Source organism: Sander lucioperca, chromosome 12, assembly GCF_008315115.2.
Source record: "Sander lucioperca isolate FBNREF2018 chromosome 12, SLUC_FBN_1.2, whole genome shotgun sequence".
Lineage (NCBI taxonomy): Eukaryota > Metazoa > Chordata > Actinopteri > Perciformes > Percidae > Sander > Sander lucioperca.
In genome coordinates, this window is record NC_050184.1 from 18,763,489 (window position 1) to 18,780,264 (window position 16,776).

General features: G+C 43.8%; 1 protein-coding gene across 3 annotated transcripts in view; it reads left to right on the plus strand.

Annotated features, from left to right (window-relative positions):
- irak1 (interleukin-1 receptor-associated kinase 1) overlaps window positions 1–16,773 on the plus strand; it is a 37,713-nt gene extending 20,940 nt beyond the window's left edge. For 2 of the 3 annotated variants that reach the window (XM_031293103.2, XM_036007900.1), the window contains exons 13-15: window positions 1–589; window positions 6,128–6,226; window positions 16,133–16,773. In XM_031293103.2, coding sequence (XP_031148963.2) covers window positions 1–589; window positions 6,128–6,226; window positions 16,133–16,206 — 762 coding nt within the window. In that variant the 3' untranslated portion in view covers window positions 16,207–16,773. The remainder of the gene's footprint in view (window positions 590–6,127; window positions 6,227–16,132) is intronic. The other variant, XR_004898941.1, reaches the window with a different exon arrangement.
- Window positions 16,774–16,776: the final 3 nt, after the last annotated feature.

Below are 16,776 nucleotides of genomic sequence, written 5' to 3' on the forward strand. Positions count from 1 at the left end.
GTGTTTGACAAACTTCAGGACGTCAGTGCCGTCGTGAGGAAGACGGCCTCCCCCTCCCCCTCCCCGTCGCTCCCCAGACCCCCCCGCCCCCTGGGCTCCAGCGTGGGACGCCTGTCCGACCAACTGTCCAAACTGGGCCCCCTGGAGGACACCTACCAGTCCTCCCACGGCTCCTCGTCTTTCTGCTTCCTAACCCCTCCTAACCCGCTGCACTCCTCCTCCTCCCTCCCCCCCTCATCTTCCTCCTCTTCTTCTTTCGGCGGTCCGTGTGAAACCGACGAGAGTCGAGGCTTCTCCCAGTACGACCTTCGCTCCCCGTTCAGATCCAACGGGACCAGCTCCGGGTCTCTGTCTTCGTCTCCCCGTCCCGCCCGGCCCACAGAGACCCCGTCGAGCCAGCCTTCTGTCCCCACTGAGGACCAGTACAACTTCCCTGCGCAGCCCAGCAGTGACAGGCCAGGGGCCGGGGCCGGGGCCGGGGCCCGCCCGGGACCAGACACTAAAGGGCAGAGCACAGCCGGGATCTATGGCGTCCCAGAATGCATCTCTCCCGCGGGGCCCTTGCAGTCTGCGTCCCCAGAGCCCTCAGGTACTTCAGTAGCTCGTTAAAGGACATTTCACTTACCATAAATTAAAAAAAGGTCAGTCCCTCCAGAAAAACGTGATTATGTGATCTCATAATTCAATGCATAATCAGCCAAAGTCTGCATATTTATGCGGGGGGGCGCATTTTTTCAAATACGCCGCACTTTCCCCGCATAAATTGTCGATTTCCGCGCAAAATATGCGGGGCTTGCATGATTTCATAATCCCCGCATTTTTGTTGCAAAAAAGTCCCATATATCTTAGCAGAAAGTTGAAAAATGTTGCATTTACTTCACACAAGAGCAGCAGTTTTCCCCTGTTGCCATGGGAACGTTATGAAGTGACGTAATTACGTGACGTGAACATCATCGAAAAGCTGCAAACCCCGCGATGAAGCCACGAGGAAACCGCAGATTTTTGCAAGTTCCCGCAATTTCATCGCATAAAATTGCATAAATATCCCGCATATTCCATCGCATTTTTTAAGAAAACGTGCCGCATAATCAAGGATTTTTGCCCAAAACAATCACAAAAAAACTCCACATTTTTCTGGAAGGACTGAAAAGGCTTAAAAAAAAATGTGAATTTGTTTCGGAAAGCAAGTAGTCTCACTACACTGAGTATGTTTACATGCACACTAATATTCAGAATCAGTGTTTGTTGCCACAATAAGTTACACTTTCAATACATAAACAAACATATTAAACATTAATATAAGAGAAACAATAAATACAGAAACAAATACATACAAAATAATAGGGGTGGGAATCACCAGAGGCCTCACGATACGATATCATCACGATACTTATGTCACGATACGGTATTATTGCGATTTTAAACATATTGCAATATTCTGCGATATATTGCAATTTATGACCTTTTTCCCAATTTCAAATGATGTCCCCAAAAGGAAACTTTGTCAACATCTGTTTTATCTAAAAATATACATTTCTCTGTTTGTTCATCTCACTTCAATGTTATTGCAATGTGATTGTCAAGCAGACAAACTGACCAACACATATATAATAAAAGATCCATACTTGGCGTCTCTGTATCGCCACGGAAAATATCGCGATACTATGCTGTATTGATTTTTCTCCCCACTCCTACAAAATAACTGTTGATAAGAAAAAAGAGGCCAGGTTGAGTGCAGAATATTCTGAATTTGATATACGTCACGTAAACAGCATATTCTGTTTGGATATTCTGAATAAGATCTCTGTACAAATTAAGCATTTTCTGATTAAGACGTGTGATATTCCGGTATTATTCTGATTTTAGAAGCGTTCTTTGGACATGTATACAGGACATTCAGAATCTGCGTCTCAATCAGGGTTTTTACTGCAGTTTGGGACAGTTTACGGCCTCTTGCCTGTTTACGGCTTAAAGCTGTTTTAAGCTTCTGCGTCAACTCCACGCCGTCGCTCCTACGGCGTCGTGACCCTTTCAGAGTTCTGCGTTGGGGCTGCTCTGCATCGCGGTGCATTTCACCGGCAATCTCAAATCAATGGCAAACCCCGTTGACTGTTGTGCTAAAATATTAATCTTATTTTTTTGGCCTTTTCTTGCTTAGATTTTGTAAAAAAAAGTATTGAGAAATAGACCCAGTAAAATCCATTGACCTAGTTACTGTAACCAGAAAATAAGTGTGAGGTTATGTGTCTGCCAGCCAGTTTATGTTATGTTAGCAAGCTAACTTTAGCACAACTGCCCACAAAGTACTGCTTGCTGGCGAAGTGCTAATTTCAAAACGTTACTGACATATATAGACACTTTACAAACGGATAACCGCGTCATTGGAACCAAAATATGTCTGAGTTTATTTGCAAAGCTGATGTCAGTGAACTAGCATGTTGCTACTCCCCACAGTAAGCTGCTGGAAACACCGAAAACTAGGGCTGTCCTCGACTAAAGAAATTCTTAGTCGACTAACACTTATATGATTTTGTCGATTAATCGATTAGTTGATGTAATCGACAGAGCTGTGCTCTTTGAGAGGTGGTTAAGACTAGAAAAGCACAATATAAATGTAGTTAATGAACCATCTGTAAAACTGAGTTTCTCCACAATTAATCCTGCAAAAGCACCACTTTAAATCTTGTGTTTACCAGAAATGTGCTCATAAGTTTCTTGGAAATGAGTAATTAAACATGAATAAGCATAAAAAATGACTCATCAACTACAGAAATCTTAGTCGACTAAGACCAAAACGACCGATTAGTCGACTAATCGACTAAGAGGTGGCAGCCCTACCGACTATCAACACACAGGACCAGTTGACCAATCACAGTCCTTGCGGTCTGCGTCGCCTCGACGCAAAGTTACACATTTTTGGAGGTGCAGGGCGAGCTGCGGCGGAGGGCTCGGAGAGGGGTTCGGGGGGACGCAGAGGGGTCTGCGGGGGTACGCCGTCGATTCGACGCAGAAGCATAAATCAGCCTTTATAGTCAGCTCTTTGCATTGCTATGGTTACTGTACACAAACCAACCAGCCGACAGTTTGCAGGGCTGCTGTAGAGATGCACGGCCAGAAGAAAAGAAGGAGAAACACAGCTACTTTTAAACATGATCAAAGACTTGGATATCAACAGGTTTTGGGATGTGAGTCGACGTTTTCTAGAAGCTGGTTGAAGGAATGAAAGAAGGACGCTGTGTTCACGCGCTCAGACAAGTCCTCCACCGCTGGAAAACTTTGAATAAAATCCTGTTTTGCACGGCTGCATGTCAACGGGAATATTACTGGAATATTCACTTTCATTAGACATGTGAACAGCTTAGAGGAATATTGTCTTTTTCTGAATAAGGGCAAAAAACTGACTATTATGTGCATGTAAACGTAGTAGGGTTGGCTATCGTTTGGGTTTTTTCCGATTCCGGTGCTAAAATATATACTGTTAAAACGGCACCGGAACCGAAAATATTTTACAATAACTTTGAATGCACCACGATTTTCTTGTTGGTAATAAACATTTAAATTGTTACCCAACAACATCAAATACAATGGATATCACAAAACAGAATAAAATATGAAAAAGTAGTACTATTTTACAGCGGTTTGCAATGATTCTCCTTTCCCCCACAATGCATTGCATTACGTCACGATGAGGAGACGACAGACGAAAGCCCCGTCTCTGTTCACTGTCTATGGGCTCGGTCTCTGCCACTGGTCTCTGTTCACTGTCTATGGTCTCGGTCTGTGCCACTGGTCTCTGTTCACTGTCTATGGTCTCGGTCTCTGCCACTGGTCTCTGTTCACTGTCTATGGGCTCGGTCTGTGCCACTGGTCTCTGTTCACTGTCTATGGTCTCGGTCTCTGCCACTGGTCTCTGTTCACTGTCTATGGGCTCGGTCTCTGCCACTGGTCTCTGTTCACTGTCTATGGTCTCGGTCTCTGCCACTGGTCTCTGTTCACTGTCTATGGGCTCCGTCTGTGCCACTGGTCTCTGTTCACTGTCTATGGTCTCGGTCTGTGCCACTGGTCTCTGTTCACTGTCTATGGGCTCCGTCTGTGCCACCGGTGTTGCAAAATATAGCTTTTGGTCTCGACCGAGTCCATGTGTCTTTATTATGTGTATAATAATATTGGAGGGAAAGTGAAACACAGCTTGGACGGGGATGCTGTTCGGCTTTTCACAAGTTTAGACAGCTAGCTACGCCGACGTTTGCTAACGTTAGCGCAACAGCGTTAGCCTAGACGGCTAGGTAAATATTACGACTGCCTTCTCAGTTTCCTATATCTGCGTCCACGTTGTCAACATAAGACATGTTGCGTTAGTGCTCCTTTTGTACCATAATTTTATTGAATGAAATGTTAAGCTTCGCTCCTACGAGATGGGTGGGTTTTTGTTACATACAAAGCTAACTGGCCAAAGCTGCTGGCTGGCTATGCAATGTTAGCTAATTCCGCTAGCATACGCACAGGCTAACTATAGCCAGTTAACTTTGCGTGTAACGTAACAAAACCCCACCCATCTCGTAGGAGCGAAGCTTAACATTTCATTCAGTACAATTATGGTACAAAAGGAGCACTAACGCCACATGTCTTAAGTTGACAACGTGGACGCAGATATAGGAAACTATAATAGTAATATTTACCTAGCCGTCTAGGCTAACGCTGTTGCGCTAACGTTAGCAAAGCGTCGGCGTAGCTTTAGCTAGCTGTCTAAACTTGTGAAAAGCCGAACAGCATCCCCATCCAAGTAATAAATAAACACTAGGCAAATATGTTGTTACTGGAGCTAGTAGGGTCCATCAAAACGTGAGATATCTAATCGAAAATGTGTTACAACGTCGGGGGATTTCACAGGTGGGACTGACTGGCAAGTTAGCCCATAGCTAGCATGATGCCTTCTATTTCTAGATCTAGCTAGATTACCAGTACTTATCTGGACTAACGACATGATCACTGTCACTAAATATAAAGAAAACATTGACTTTCACTCGGTGCTATTCACTGACAGTAAAAACACCTCTTCCTCATCCCAGTCAGTCACCATAGTTCTAGTACTAGACTGATACACAGTCACCATAGTTGTAGTACTAGGCTGATATACAGTTACCATAGTTCTAGTACTAGGCTGATATACAGTTACCATAGTTCTAGTACTAGGCTGAGGCACGTCTCCCCAACGTGACGTCATCACCGAATTGCGTTAAAAAACCCAATAATACCAAAAACTGGCCTTTAACACTATTTGGAGACATTTTTAACAATGATATACATATGTTGAGTGCTTAATGTACTAATTATGTATTAATCGACAGTGGTGGTTAACCTGCAACATGGGCTTTAACGTCCTGCTGTTGGAATCCTCTCCAGTGAAATACAGTCACACTTTTACACCGTTTAGCTGTCAGCATTTTAACCGTGTTTAATCCAGATGCTAGCTAACGCTAGGCTAACGTTACCTGCTGCCAAGTGTAGCGGTAACTAGTCAAAGTCTCTTTATTAGTCTCCCTAAGGAGAAATTCGTTTTGGACACAGAGAGAAATTGCTTCAAGAGTAACATCATAGACACACATCGCAGGGTTAAAAAGAAGTTAGAGAAACAAAAAAACATCCAGGCTACTCAAATAGCTGTGCAGATTGCAAATTACCATATTCTAAAAGCTGCTAGTAAATATCCTTACAATCCATTAAAAAAAAAAAGAAATGCAGCAATTGCTTCAATAATATCCATACATACATTCAGACACAAAACTAGCATCACATAACAGCGATGCTTCTGTTGCCTGTTAACGTCTGTTTCAGAGCATCAGAGAGCAGCGCAAAAGGCATTCAGTTGGCACCGAAATGAGGCACCGAAATCTGCGTTGCAGTTCGGTCCATTAGATACCGGTCGTTTAGGCACGTATTACGTATACGTATTAGCACCGGGTTGCGGTACCCAACCCTAAAACGTAGTCAATGAACTACAACTTGTGAGACGCTTTTTTGAGAGACTTTGGACTCTAATAGACAAAACACACTTGTTGACTTTTCATAGAAATGATGACGTGTTCAAATGGATCTAAAAGCTCATCCATGTCCTGTGTGTGCTCAGTCCACATGAATCCCAGGAAGCAGCGTTTCCTGCAGAAGAAAACTCTGTACGAGGAGGGAAAGATCCAAACTCCAGAGCTGCTGTCGTCTGATGACCTCTGTACGTAAAACAAGGAGATGGCCTACTTTACCATCTTTAATCCTTGATTGTAATCCATCTTGTTTCAGAATCATCTCTTTCATCGTGAACGATATAATGCTGCACACCTGCTAATCATTGTATGCCTCTCGATTTACCTCCTGGCATCATCACATGCCTCTCAGGCTACATCTACACTAACATGTACCAAATATCTTTTGCTATGTTTGCGCCTCGCGTACACACTACTCGGGCGTTTCCGAGCACCTAAAACGGTGTTAGTGTGAAGTATAGATCCGCCGCCCAAGGCCAGATTTAAAGTAGTAGTGTGAGGCGGTGTTAAGCCTGGTTCACACGGGACGATTTTAAAATTGTCGGCCGATTTTCCAATCCTGAGAGACTCCACACACGGCGATTAAAAAATCACGGGTCTAACAGTTTTGGTCGTACAGCGTGTGGTGAGCAGCACACGGCAAAATCAACATCACACACGAACCGATCTGACTCCCGAGCATTCCCAGGTCAGACGGGAAATCTCGCAAAATCCCTCGAGATCAAACGTGACTTCAGAGTAAACAATCATGGCGGACGAAGAGGATGCAGTGGCGATAGTTTGTAGTTTGTTTTTAACCGGAAAAAAAACGTTATCAAAAGAAAAGCCGATGGTCAAAGAAGTGGAGACAACGCGAGCATGGACTATACTTGCTCTACTTATCTCCGACGTCCACCGGACTTTCTGGTGCGCCGTGCCGCCGGCTGTTTTGATGTTGTTTCCCGGTGCTTTCCTCGCCGCCTCGTCACCTCGCTTTCTGATTGGCTACACGCCACAGTCCACAGGCTGCGTGCTCGTTTGTCCCCGGGGGGACACCACACACCAGGAGAAATCAGGCCAAAACAATCCAACATGTTGGATATCCCCGATTTGAGATGGGAGCGGTCCCGACGTCCTTCCGAGCAGACGAGAGCAGTCTTAACACACCACACACGGCAGGAATATCTGATCACATTATTTTACCATAATCGGAGCATCCTTAAGATTGTCAGAAGGGGGGAATCGGGGCTAAAATCGGCCTAATTATCCTGCCGTGTGAACCAGGCTTTAGTGTGAAGTATAGATCCGCCGCCCAAGGCCAGATTTAAAGGCGCGGACCTGAACGCCAGCTGCACTTTTTCAAACGGTTTTCCTGTTCTCTTCAAAGTATGACAAGGTCCCAAAAAAGGTCTTAGAAAATCCACACAGAGTCAGAATCAGATGCGAAAAGAGAGTTTAATGTGCTCGAAAGAATTCAACACACAAGAAACCCGAGTAAGTTCCAGAAAGCTTACTAAAGAATTCCTTTGTCTTATATCTGCCAAAAAAGAGACAGTGAAGTCATGATGCTGATTTAGCTCGTTTTTAGCTGAATCCACGTTTCTCAACCCAACGCCTAAGGCTTTGGCGCTGTGTCAGTCTCTGCTTCTGTGGCTGTGTAGCAGTAGGCTCGTTGGAGATGAACTGTGCCTCGCCTGTAAAGTGGACGAGAGCAGGCAACAGCAGCCGGGGGCGGGGACAAAAATGCGCTGTCAAGTCGGACAGTTTCCAGCCTTCAGGCTGAACAGGAAGTGACAGAAACACTGTGGTCTGATTTGAGCAAATGTTATCAGACCCATATATCAGCTCCTACACAGTTTCCAGTTATTAGGGGTCCAAGCCCGAGTCTGTAAGAACAGGCAATAGCAAAGCTATGCCGTTCATACAGCAGGGCTGTAGAACCCTATTGTTTTTCTACTGATTAATCAGACATTATTTTTTTCCATTATTCTTCCCCGCCTAAAACTCCGACTACAGCCTAAACCGTACATGGTGGGGGGGTTGGCATTTTCAGTAATGGTCCCAAACTCCGCAAGGACCTCAGGCGCAGAAATAGACCCACTTCCACCACTAGGTGGCGCTATAGCAGAAAAAACGCGTTTGGCTCTATAACTCCCACACCGTACACCGGACATTCAAAAACCATACATACGTGGGAACATAGGACTGTGGGAACATAGGGCTGTGGGAACATAGGGCTGTGGGACCATAGGGCTGTGGGAACATAGGGCTGTGGGAACATAGGACTGTGGGAACATAGGACTGTGGGAACATAGGACTGTGGGAACATAGGACTGTGGGAACATAGGACTGTAGGAACATAGGACTGTGGGACCATAGGGCTGTAGGAACATAGGGCTGTAGGAACATAGGACTGTGGGAACATAGGACTGTAGGAACATAGGACTGTGGGAACATAGGACTGTAGGAACATAGGACTGTGGGAACATAGGACTGTAGGAACATAGGACTGTAGGAACATAGGGCTGTAGGAACATAGGACTGTGGGAACATAGGACTGTGGGACCATAGGACTGTAGGAACATAGGACTGTAGGAACATAGGACTGTGGGACCATAGGGCTGTAGGAACATAGGGCTGTAGGAACATAGGACTGTGGGAACATAGGACTGTAGGAACATAGGACTGTGGGAACATAGGACTGTAGGAACATAGGACTGTAGGAACATAGGACTGTGGGAACATAGGACTGTGGGAACATAGGACTGTGGGAACATAGGGCTGTGGGACCATAGGACTGTGGGAACATAGGACTGTAGGAACATAGGACTGTAGGAACATAGGGCTGTAGGAACATAGGGCTGTGGGAACATAGGACTGTGGGAACATAGGACTGTGGGAACATAGGACTGTGGGAACATAGGACTGTAGGAACATAGGACTGTGGGAACATAGGACTGTGGGAACATAGGACTGTGGGAACATAGGACTGTGGGAACATAGGACTGTAGGAACATAGGACTGTGGGAACATAGGACTGTGGGACCATAGGACTGTGGGAACATAGGACTGTGGGAACATAGGACTGTGGGAACATAGGACTGTGGGAACATAGGACTGTAGGAACATAGGACTGTGGGAACATAGGACTGTGGGAACATAGGGCTGTGGGACCATAGGGCTGTATTAACATACACTGTTAAAAACTGTCATGTAAAATTACAGCACGGTTGCCAGAACTTTACTGTATTCTTCACATACAACACAGTACTGTAATATAGTATACTGTAGTTTACTGTAATTATGTATTACTGTAACTATACATTACTGCAGTTTACTGCAATTTATGTATTACTGTAACTATATATTACTGTAGTTTACTGTAATGTATGTATTACTGTAACTATACATTACTGCAGTTTACTGTAATATATGTATTACTGTAACTACAGATTACTGCAGTTTACTGTAATTTATGTATTACTGTAACTATAGATTAGGCTACTGTAGCTTACTGTAAATATTATTATTTAATCAATACTTCTTATTACATGTATTCTTAACATTTTATTACTAAATTAAATATTAATATGAAAATGGATAACAATATAGATAAATAATTAAACAAGTTCAAAGGAAAATGAAAATGAACAGATCTGATAAGTTTTAATAAAATGCATTTATTGAGCATTCTTGTTGAACTTAAACTCAACAGTAAAATCCACACGCGTGTAATGAAGTGAGTGAGTGAGTGTGTATGTATGTGTGTGTGTGTGTGTGTGTCTGTGCGTGTGGGTTTAATAAAGTGTCTTATTTTAACTACAAACTCATGGGACCTTCCTCTACAATTGATTTCATGGCTTTTTTTACATAGGTTAACATTTTTTAAGCAGTTTAAACAACATGAAACTGAATCAGTCATTAAATAATTAAATTGCAACTGTATAAACAATTTCAGAGGTATATTGATTAGGCCAACAACGCTTCTGAGAACTATCATTTAAAACTATTAAAGACAATCTTTCAATATAAACTTGCTCTTATTCGGCTGCCTTAGCTGTAGGTTTCTGCAGCACTTGTGAGTGAGTGTGTGTGTGTGTGTGTGTGTGTGTGTGTGTGTGTGTGTGTGTGTGTGTGTGTGTGTGCGTGTGTGTGTGTGTGTGTGTGTGTGTGTGTATTTGGAATATTCAGTTCAAGGTCTTCCATTCGAAATCCAGCAACAGGCGGATGAAATTGTTCACATGGGGGTTGATGGGGGTTGCCTTCTTCTGCACAACCCTCCCGGTCTTCTTGCTGACACCCTGTCGGGCTGTGCATTTCTTCCCTTCCTCCGGGTTAATTCTGACGAGAAATCTGTAATTGAAGAATAACTTTTAGTTTCCATTCAAATTTTTAAAATGTATTAAAATACTGAAAATATAGAAAATAACTTGCCTCTGGACAACTTCCAGGGTGCATGCAGCATCTTCCTGGTACTCGATGTTGAGTACATAGTACGCCGCAAAAAGTGCTGTGAAGGCAGCGACAAAACCACCATCACCAAGGTTGATGGCAACTTTTCCTTCAATGGACACCATCCATCTGCCTGACGCCATCAGTGAGCGTCCTGAAAATGACAAGACAAGTCATTAAGGTATTTTTATTTCAATTTTGACCAGGTGATGATCCAGGGCTATTTTGCTTCCTCTGGTGCTGTAAATCAGTAAAATGTGAAGGAGAAGCTTGATTTATTGAAATATTTACAAAACCAATGAGAAAAAATTATGCCCTCCATAGAAATCCATTGACCTGTAATGTTAGTCAACTGGAGCCTATTGTCCTTTAGAAATTGACTGATATTTGTCAGGAATGCTACCTGAGCTTACTGACTACCCATAACATTAGCACTGGATAATACTGAAAAGTGGGTTTTTATCAGTATAAAATATACTTGTTGTGAAGGGGTGCCCATACTTTTGACCATGCAGTAATAATTTCAGTATGTTTGTGGTATTGTGTGTTGAATTTGGAAAAACAACCAATTGTTGTTTTAGTTGTGTTGAGCTATTGAAATTGTCCTGGTTTGTTGGTTTTGTCAAAAAACCTTCCAAAAGTGTGTACATTTTGCTTAAAAAACAACATTTCCAGAAGGGTGCCAATACAAATGTCCATGAATGTAAGTGACGGACTTGATCTGTATTGATAAAAATGTTCACACCACAGTTCTCTCTGTGTGTGAATGAAGAGGATAAACACAAACTTACCAAGCATAATGAGTCTGGGAGTGTTTGGAATTGACTCTTGCCCCTCAGTGTCTGCCGTGGTTGCCGAGACCTGTATCAAAAAAACAAAAGTAAGATACAAAGAATTAGCAGAGATAGAGCCAGACATCTAAGAAAAGAAACAATGAGCACAGTTCATTTACAAAATATTGAGGGCATGGAGAGCTAGCAGGTCACGAGGAGACATTTGCTGTTGAATGTTTACAAAACACACAATTTCTAAGAGCACCTTTCAGAAATACAAATAATTAACATTTACAAATGTAAATCAACCTTTGAAATCAATAGCTTGTGGCATCACCTTGAGCAGCAATTATTTCAATTAGATGAGAGCAGAATTGTTGGCCACAGAAAATGTTTACTGAAAGTTAAGTTTAATCCAATCCAATTAACTGCTGCTAGAGAGGACACCACATCGAAGATGTCACAGTGGCCTGCCACATGGCGGTTACTCCTACTGAGTGGCAAAGAGGGGGTCCTTAGAAATGTTTCTGCCAAGTGAAGAGTCCCCGTCCCCATAAAGTTTGAGAACCCCTGCTCTAGCTAGTGCATTTTAATATTATATGTGTTTGTGATGGAACAATACTTACATCAGCCAGAATGAAAAGGGATTCTGTTGGCTCTTTGAAGAAGGCCATCAACAGTAGGATTGCTGAAGTCGCCATCAGGTCGGTGTCCTCTAGTGTCCTGGGGTTGTTCTCCATCTCTGTTAGCAGGGACTGGATACTCCCTTTCCATTTCAACCTCTGTTGCAGAAAGAAGTTGATGACTCGTCTGCCCTTACTCAGGAAGGCCTCCGTCAATCTTGAGAGAACGTCAATCCCAGTGAGATTTTCAAAACGGGAACACAGCCATCTCTTCTCGAACAGAAAGGGCCACTCTTCTCCTATGGTCGACACTTGAGGAGGGGGACTGGAGTTTATGAGTTCACGTTGCTTCCAGTATGTCATTTTCTTGAGCTCATCAACTCTGCTCATGTCCACCCGTCTAGGACCTTCATTTGTGTACAGAGTAATCGGCATTTGCCGTTTCACTTCAAGAGAATCCGGGGTTTCTCCTTCCGGCAGGTCTTGAGGCTGCCAATGTACACACCCATAACTGTCCAGCTGATTAAAGGTGTTCCTCTGGGGGGGGTGCTGTCAGAGTTTGGTCTCTTGGGTTTGCGGATCTTAGAAAGAGTATTGTTCCGGTTGACATGCTCAACTCTGGTTTTTATCTGGTTCAGTAGGGACGTGTACCCACATCCCAAGACATCTCCCTCATCAGTCACATCCCCGAATGATTTTGGGTACTGCGCAACAACAGCCTTGGCTATTTCAGCGCACTGAGCTCTGGTCGGGTTCATGCAATGCAATCTGACTGCGTCGACGATAACCCTGATCATCTGAAGTCGGTCAGAGTGGGCCGCCCTTTGTTCTCTCACCATGGCATCTTAGAGTCCTACCGGCATTTTCTCCCAAGGGATTTGAAAGTCACGGACCCATTGGGAAGAAAAGACAGCAGAGGGAGGAAAAGATGGTGCAGGCGATGCGGGGGGTGTACTAGTTGGCAGTTTTGCAGAACTAGGATGTGGCTGCGTGGTAGAATCTTGGGAGAAAAAAATTAAGAACAAGTTAAAAATTGGCTTTAGTTAGGATATTGGTGTGTGTGAGTGTTGGGTGACTGTATTGACTTTGTGTGAAGTGTGTGTAATGGGGTGAGTGTGGAGTGTTGTGGAGTGGACTGTGTATGGATGCTTGTGATGGTGTGTGTGTGTGTGTGTGTGTATAAAGATATGTGTGTGTGTGTGTGTGTGTGATGGGTTTGTGAATGCTGCGGGAATGAGGGGATTGTATGTGTGTAGGGTGTAGAGAGTACAGTGATGTGTGCATGTGGGTGTCCTCTTGTGTGTGTGGGCTGCATTTGAGTGTGATGTGTAGCATGTATGTTGGGTGTCTGTGTAGAACTGTGTGTGTGTGGAGAGACGTGTGGCAAGTGAATTTGCCTGTGTAAAGGCAGGTTGAGGATGTGGATGTGCATGCATATGCGTGTGTATGGGTGCCCATAATGTACTTAAAAAACTATGTATTTTTGACAAGTTTGACATGAGTCTGAAACTAAAGCAAGGTCTGAAGGGAGCATAATACAGTAGAACACAAAATTGCACAAGGAAATGCACCTTCAACTCAATTGAATAATTTTACATACCTCTTCTTTGAAAGGCATCTAGAAGTTTCCGGCATTGACAGGGTGTCAGGATGTCCTCCTCATCATCCTCCTTAATGTAACGAAGATCCTCAACGTCCTCTATGCCAACAACTATCAGTAAAGTCTCAACTAAATGTTGCAGCCGCTCCCCGTCTAGCCTTGGAAGCACTGAGGTCACAGCATCATAAATGGTTTCTGGCATCCTGATCTTTGCAAAATTAGATACAAATAGAGTGATGAAGCGCAACCACTGAAACGTCACCTATGTGATAGATTGGTAATGGATAGTAATCAGCTAGACTGTCTAAGTCCACACACATGTATTCCCCCTGCACAGTCAGCCAATAAACCCCAACATCAATTAGCAAAACAGACTCGCATTTTTCCAATATCAGATACACTCTGCTATGATGAAGCAAAATCAACACAATTTTGCCAAACAGAATTCCATTATCATCATGTGCAACAACCACAACCAGTCCCTTACAGTATTTTGTGTTCTTGTACACAACTGCAGTCATCTCTGTTGTGTCTTTTTTTAAGACCAATGTCCTCACACACACACACACACACACGCAGACACACACACACACACACACGCAGACACTGGAGGAACGTTAACTTGCAACCTGTAACCTACCCCGCATGTATTAAATGTCACTGCATCGCGAGCAGAAGGCAAGTAGCCTAACTATCGACAGAGAAATGCTTCAGTTTAACTGTATGCGTAATTAATTCACTCTCTAGCTGTGATAAGCACTTTATGCGTATGCATTTAACAATAACGTTTTAATAATCTGTCAGCAGTCAGATGACTATAGGCTGATGAACTAGAGCGAGATAAAGCCCGCCGTTACAAACCTTGGTTATTTGACTCTATACGTTAAATGACATTGAAATAGCCTATCATTACATTTCAATAAATTAAGAAGGTTCTCAAGCTAGCTTTGGTTAGCTACATAAGTGCAAGCTAATTGTGTTAGCGAACTACACTCGACTTTTTACCAAGGATTTATCACTACAACATTGAGATTCTATAGAGGCACTATATTTTTTCTTTCTCTGAAAGAGGGTAAAAGAAAGTATTATACTAGTTCTGTACTGCAAGTAGTCTACGTGGTTCTGGCTTAGCTGCTAGCTTCTAGCTAGCTACTGGATAATGGACTGCTTGCTGGCTATATTCGCCTTCTCACATACTGAAATGCTACTGGTGTAAACTTAAGCATGCCATTGCACAATATCCTGTTAAGCATTGATGTATGGAATAAAAAAAATTAAACTCACCTACTAGCTAGAACTCCTCAATGTCTCTGGTCTCTCCACGGTCATAACGGTTAGTCTTCAAGCTCCAGCTACTATCTCCGAGGAGGAGGCGTGTCATGACGTCAGGTGGCTGAACTTACAGTAACTTACAGTAGCGTGGCAGTATATTACAGAAAGGTATAGCAGCAGAGTTACAGTAAGTAAGACATATACTGTAGGGTACTGTACAAGATTCCCGCTTCACGAATATTACCCAGAATGCAATATTAGCTCCAGTACCTGGTTGTAATGGTATAATACGGTATTATTCTGTAGGATTTTGCTGTGCTGTACTGTAAAAATACAGCTATTTCTTAGAGTGTAGGGCTGTGGGACCATAGGGCTGTAGGAACATAGGACTGTAGGAACATAGGACTGTAGGAACATAGGACTGTAGGAACATAGGACTGTAGGAACATAGGACTGTAGGAACATAGGACTGTGGGACCATAGGACTGTGGGACCATAGGGCTGTAGGAACATAGGACTGTGGGAACATAGGACTGTAGGAGGGCTGTAGGAACATAGGACTGTGGGAACATAGGACTGTAGGAACATAGGACTGTGGGACCATAGGGCTGTGGGAACATAGGGCTGTAGGAGGGCTGTAGGAACATAGGACTGTGGGAACATAGGGCTGTAGGAACATAGGGCTGTAGGAACATAGGACTGTAGGAACATAGGACTGTAGGAACATAGGACTGTAGGAACATAGGACTGTGGGACCATAGGGCTGTGGGACCATAGGACTGTGGGAACATAGGGCTGTAGGAGGGCTGTAGGAACATAGGACTGTGGGAACATAGGGCTGTAGGAACATAGGACTGTGGGAACATAGGGCTGTAGGAACATAGGGCTGTAGGAACATAGGACTGTGGGAACATAGGGCTGTAGGAACATAGGGCTGTAGGAACATAGGACTGTGGGAACATAGGACTGTAGGAACATAGGGCTGTGGGAACATAGGACTGTAGGAACATAGGACTGTGGGAACATAGGGCTGTGGGAACATAGGGCTGACCCCATCTGCTTCCTGTTTACACCGACACACACATGCCCAGTGTGTGTGTGTGTGTGTGTGTGTGTGTGTGTGTGTGTGTGTGTGTGTGTGTGTGTGTGTGTGTGTGTGTGTGTGTGTGTGTGAATGGTCATGTGATACGTGATGTCAAACGTGTTAATATTGACGCAGAATAGTTCTGCTACCGGAGCTGAAACTCTTGGTGTGGACGGAGATCGTTTTTGTCTCAAAACGGCGCTTAAATATGAAATCATAGCAGTGTAGATGTAGCCTCTCGTGTCATGTCTCAGCTGATCTCACTCATCTGTAATCTCGTGTCTCATTTCATATTCCCACTGTGGCATCAGACGGAGGGAGGAGTTCTGACCGAGGGCCGGAGGAGAGCGACGAGCTGGATTATCTTCCTGTGAAACACGACTGACCCAAACCGCCCGCAGCCGTTGTGAACTGTTTCAGAGTCCGACTCCCTCACGCAGCCCGTGAAGACGGTTGTATTTCTCCCCCTGGATCAAGATGAGGCACAGGTGCTACCATCCTGATCACGTGCACACACGTATGCGTGCGTGCGCACCGTGAACTTCAACTGGCTCAAGCAAACACTTTTCACAAGCAACGTATTTAAGAAGACCACTAAAGTCAAATCTCAGTACTTTTTTTTTTAGGTTCCTGTAATAATCAGATGATGCCTGCACTGTTTCACCTGCTGAGCTAAAAAAAACATGATGAGATGTAACGTTATTTTAGGGAAACATCGGTAGGGGTGGGACTCACAGGGTACCTCACTGTACGATACGCGGCTCACGATGCCGTTAATATCACGATACAGCAATAATAATCAATATATCGCTAGACAATCATATCATGATACATCACGATATCGCTCTAACTATGAATACTAACATGGAAAGGTTAAAGGTGCCGTAGGTAGGATTGTGAAGATCCAGGACTTAGCCAAAAAATTTGAACATCGACAACATCTCAGTCTGCTAAA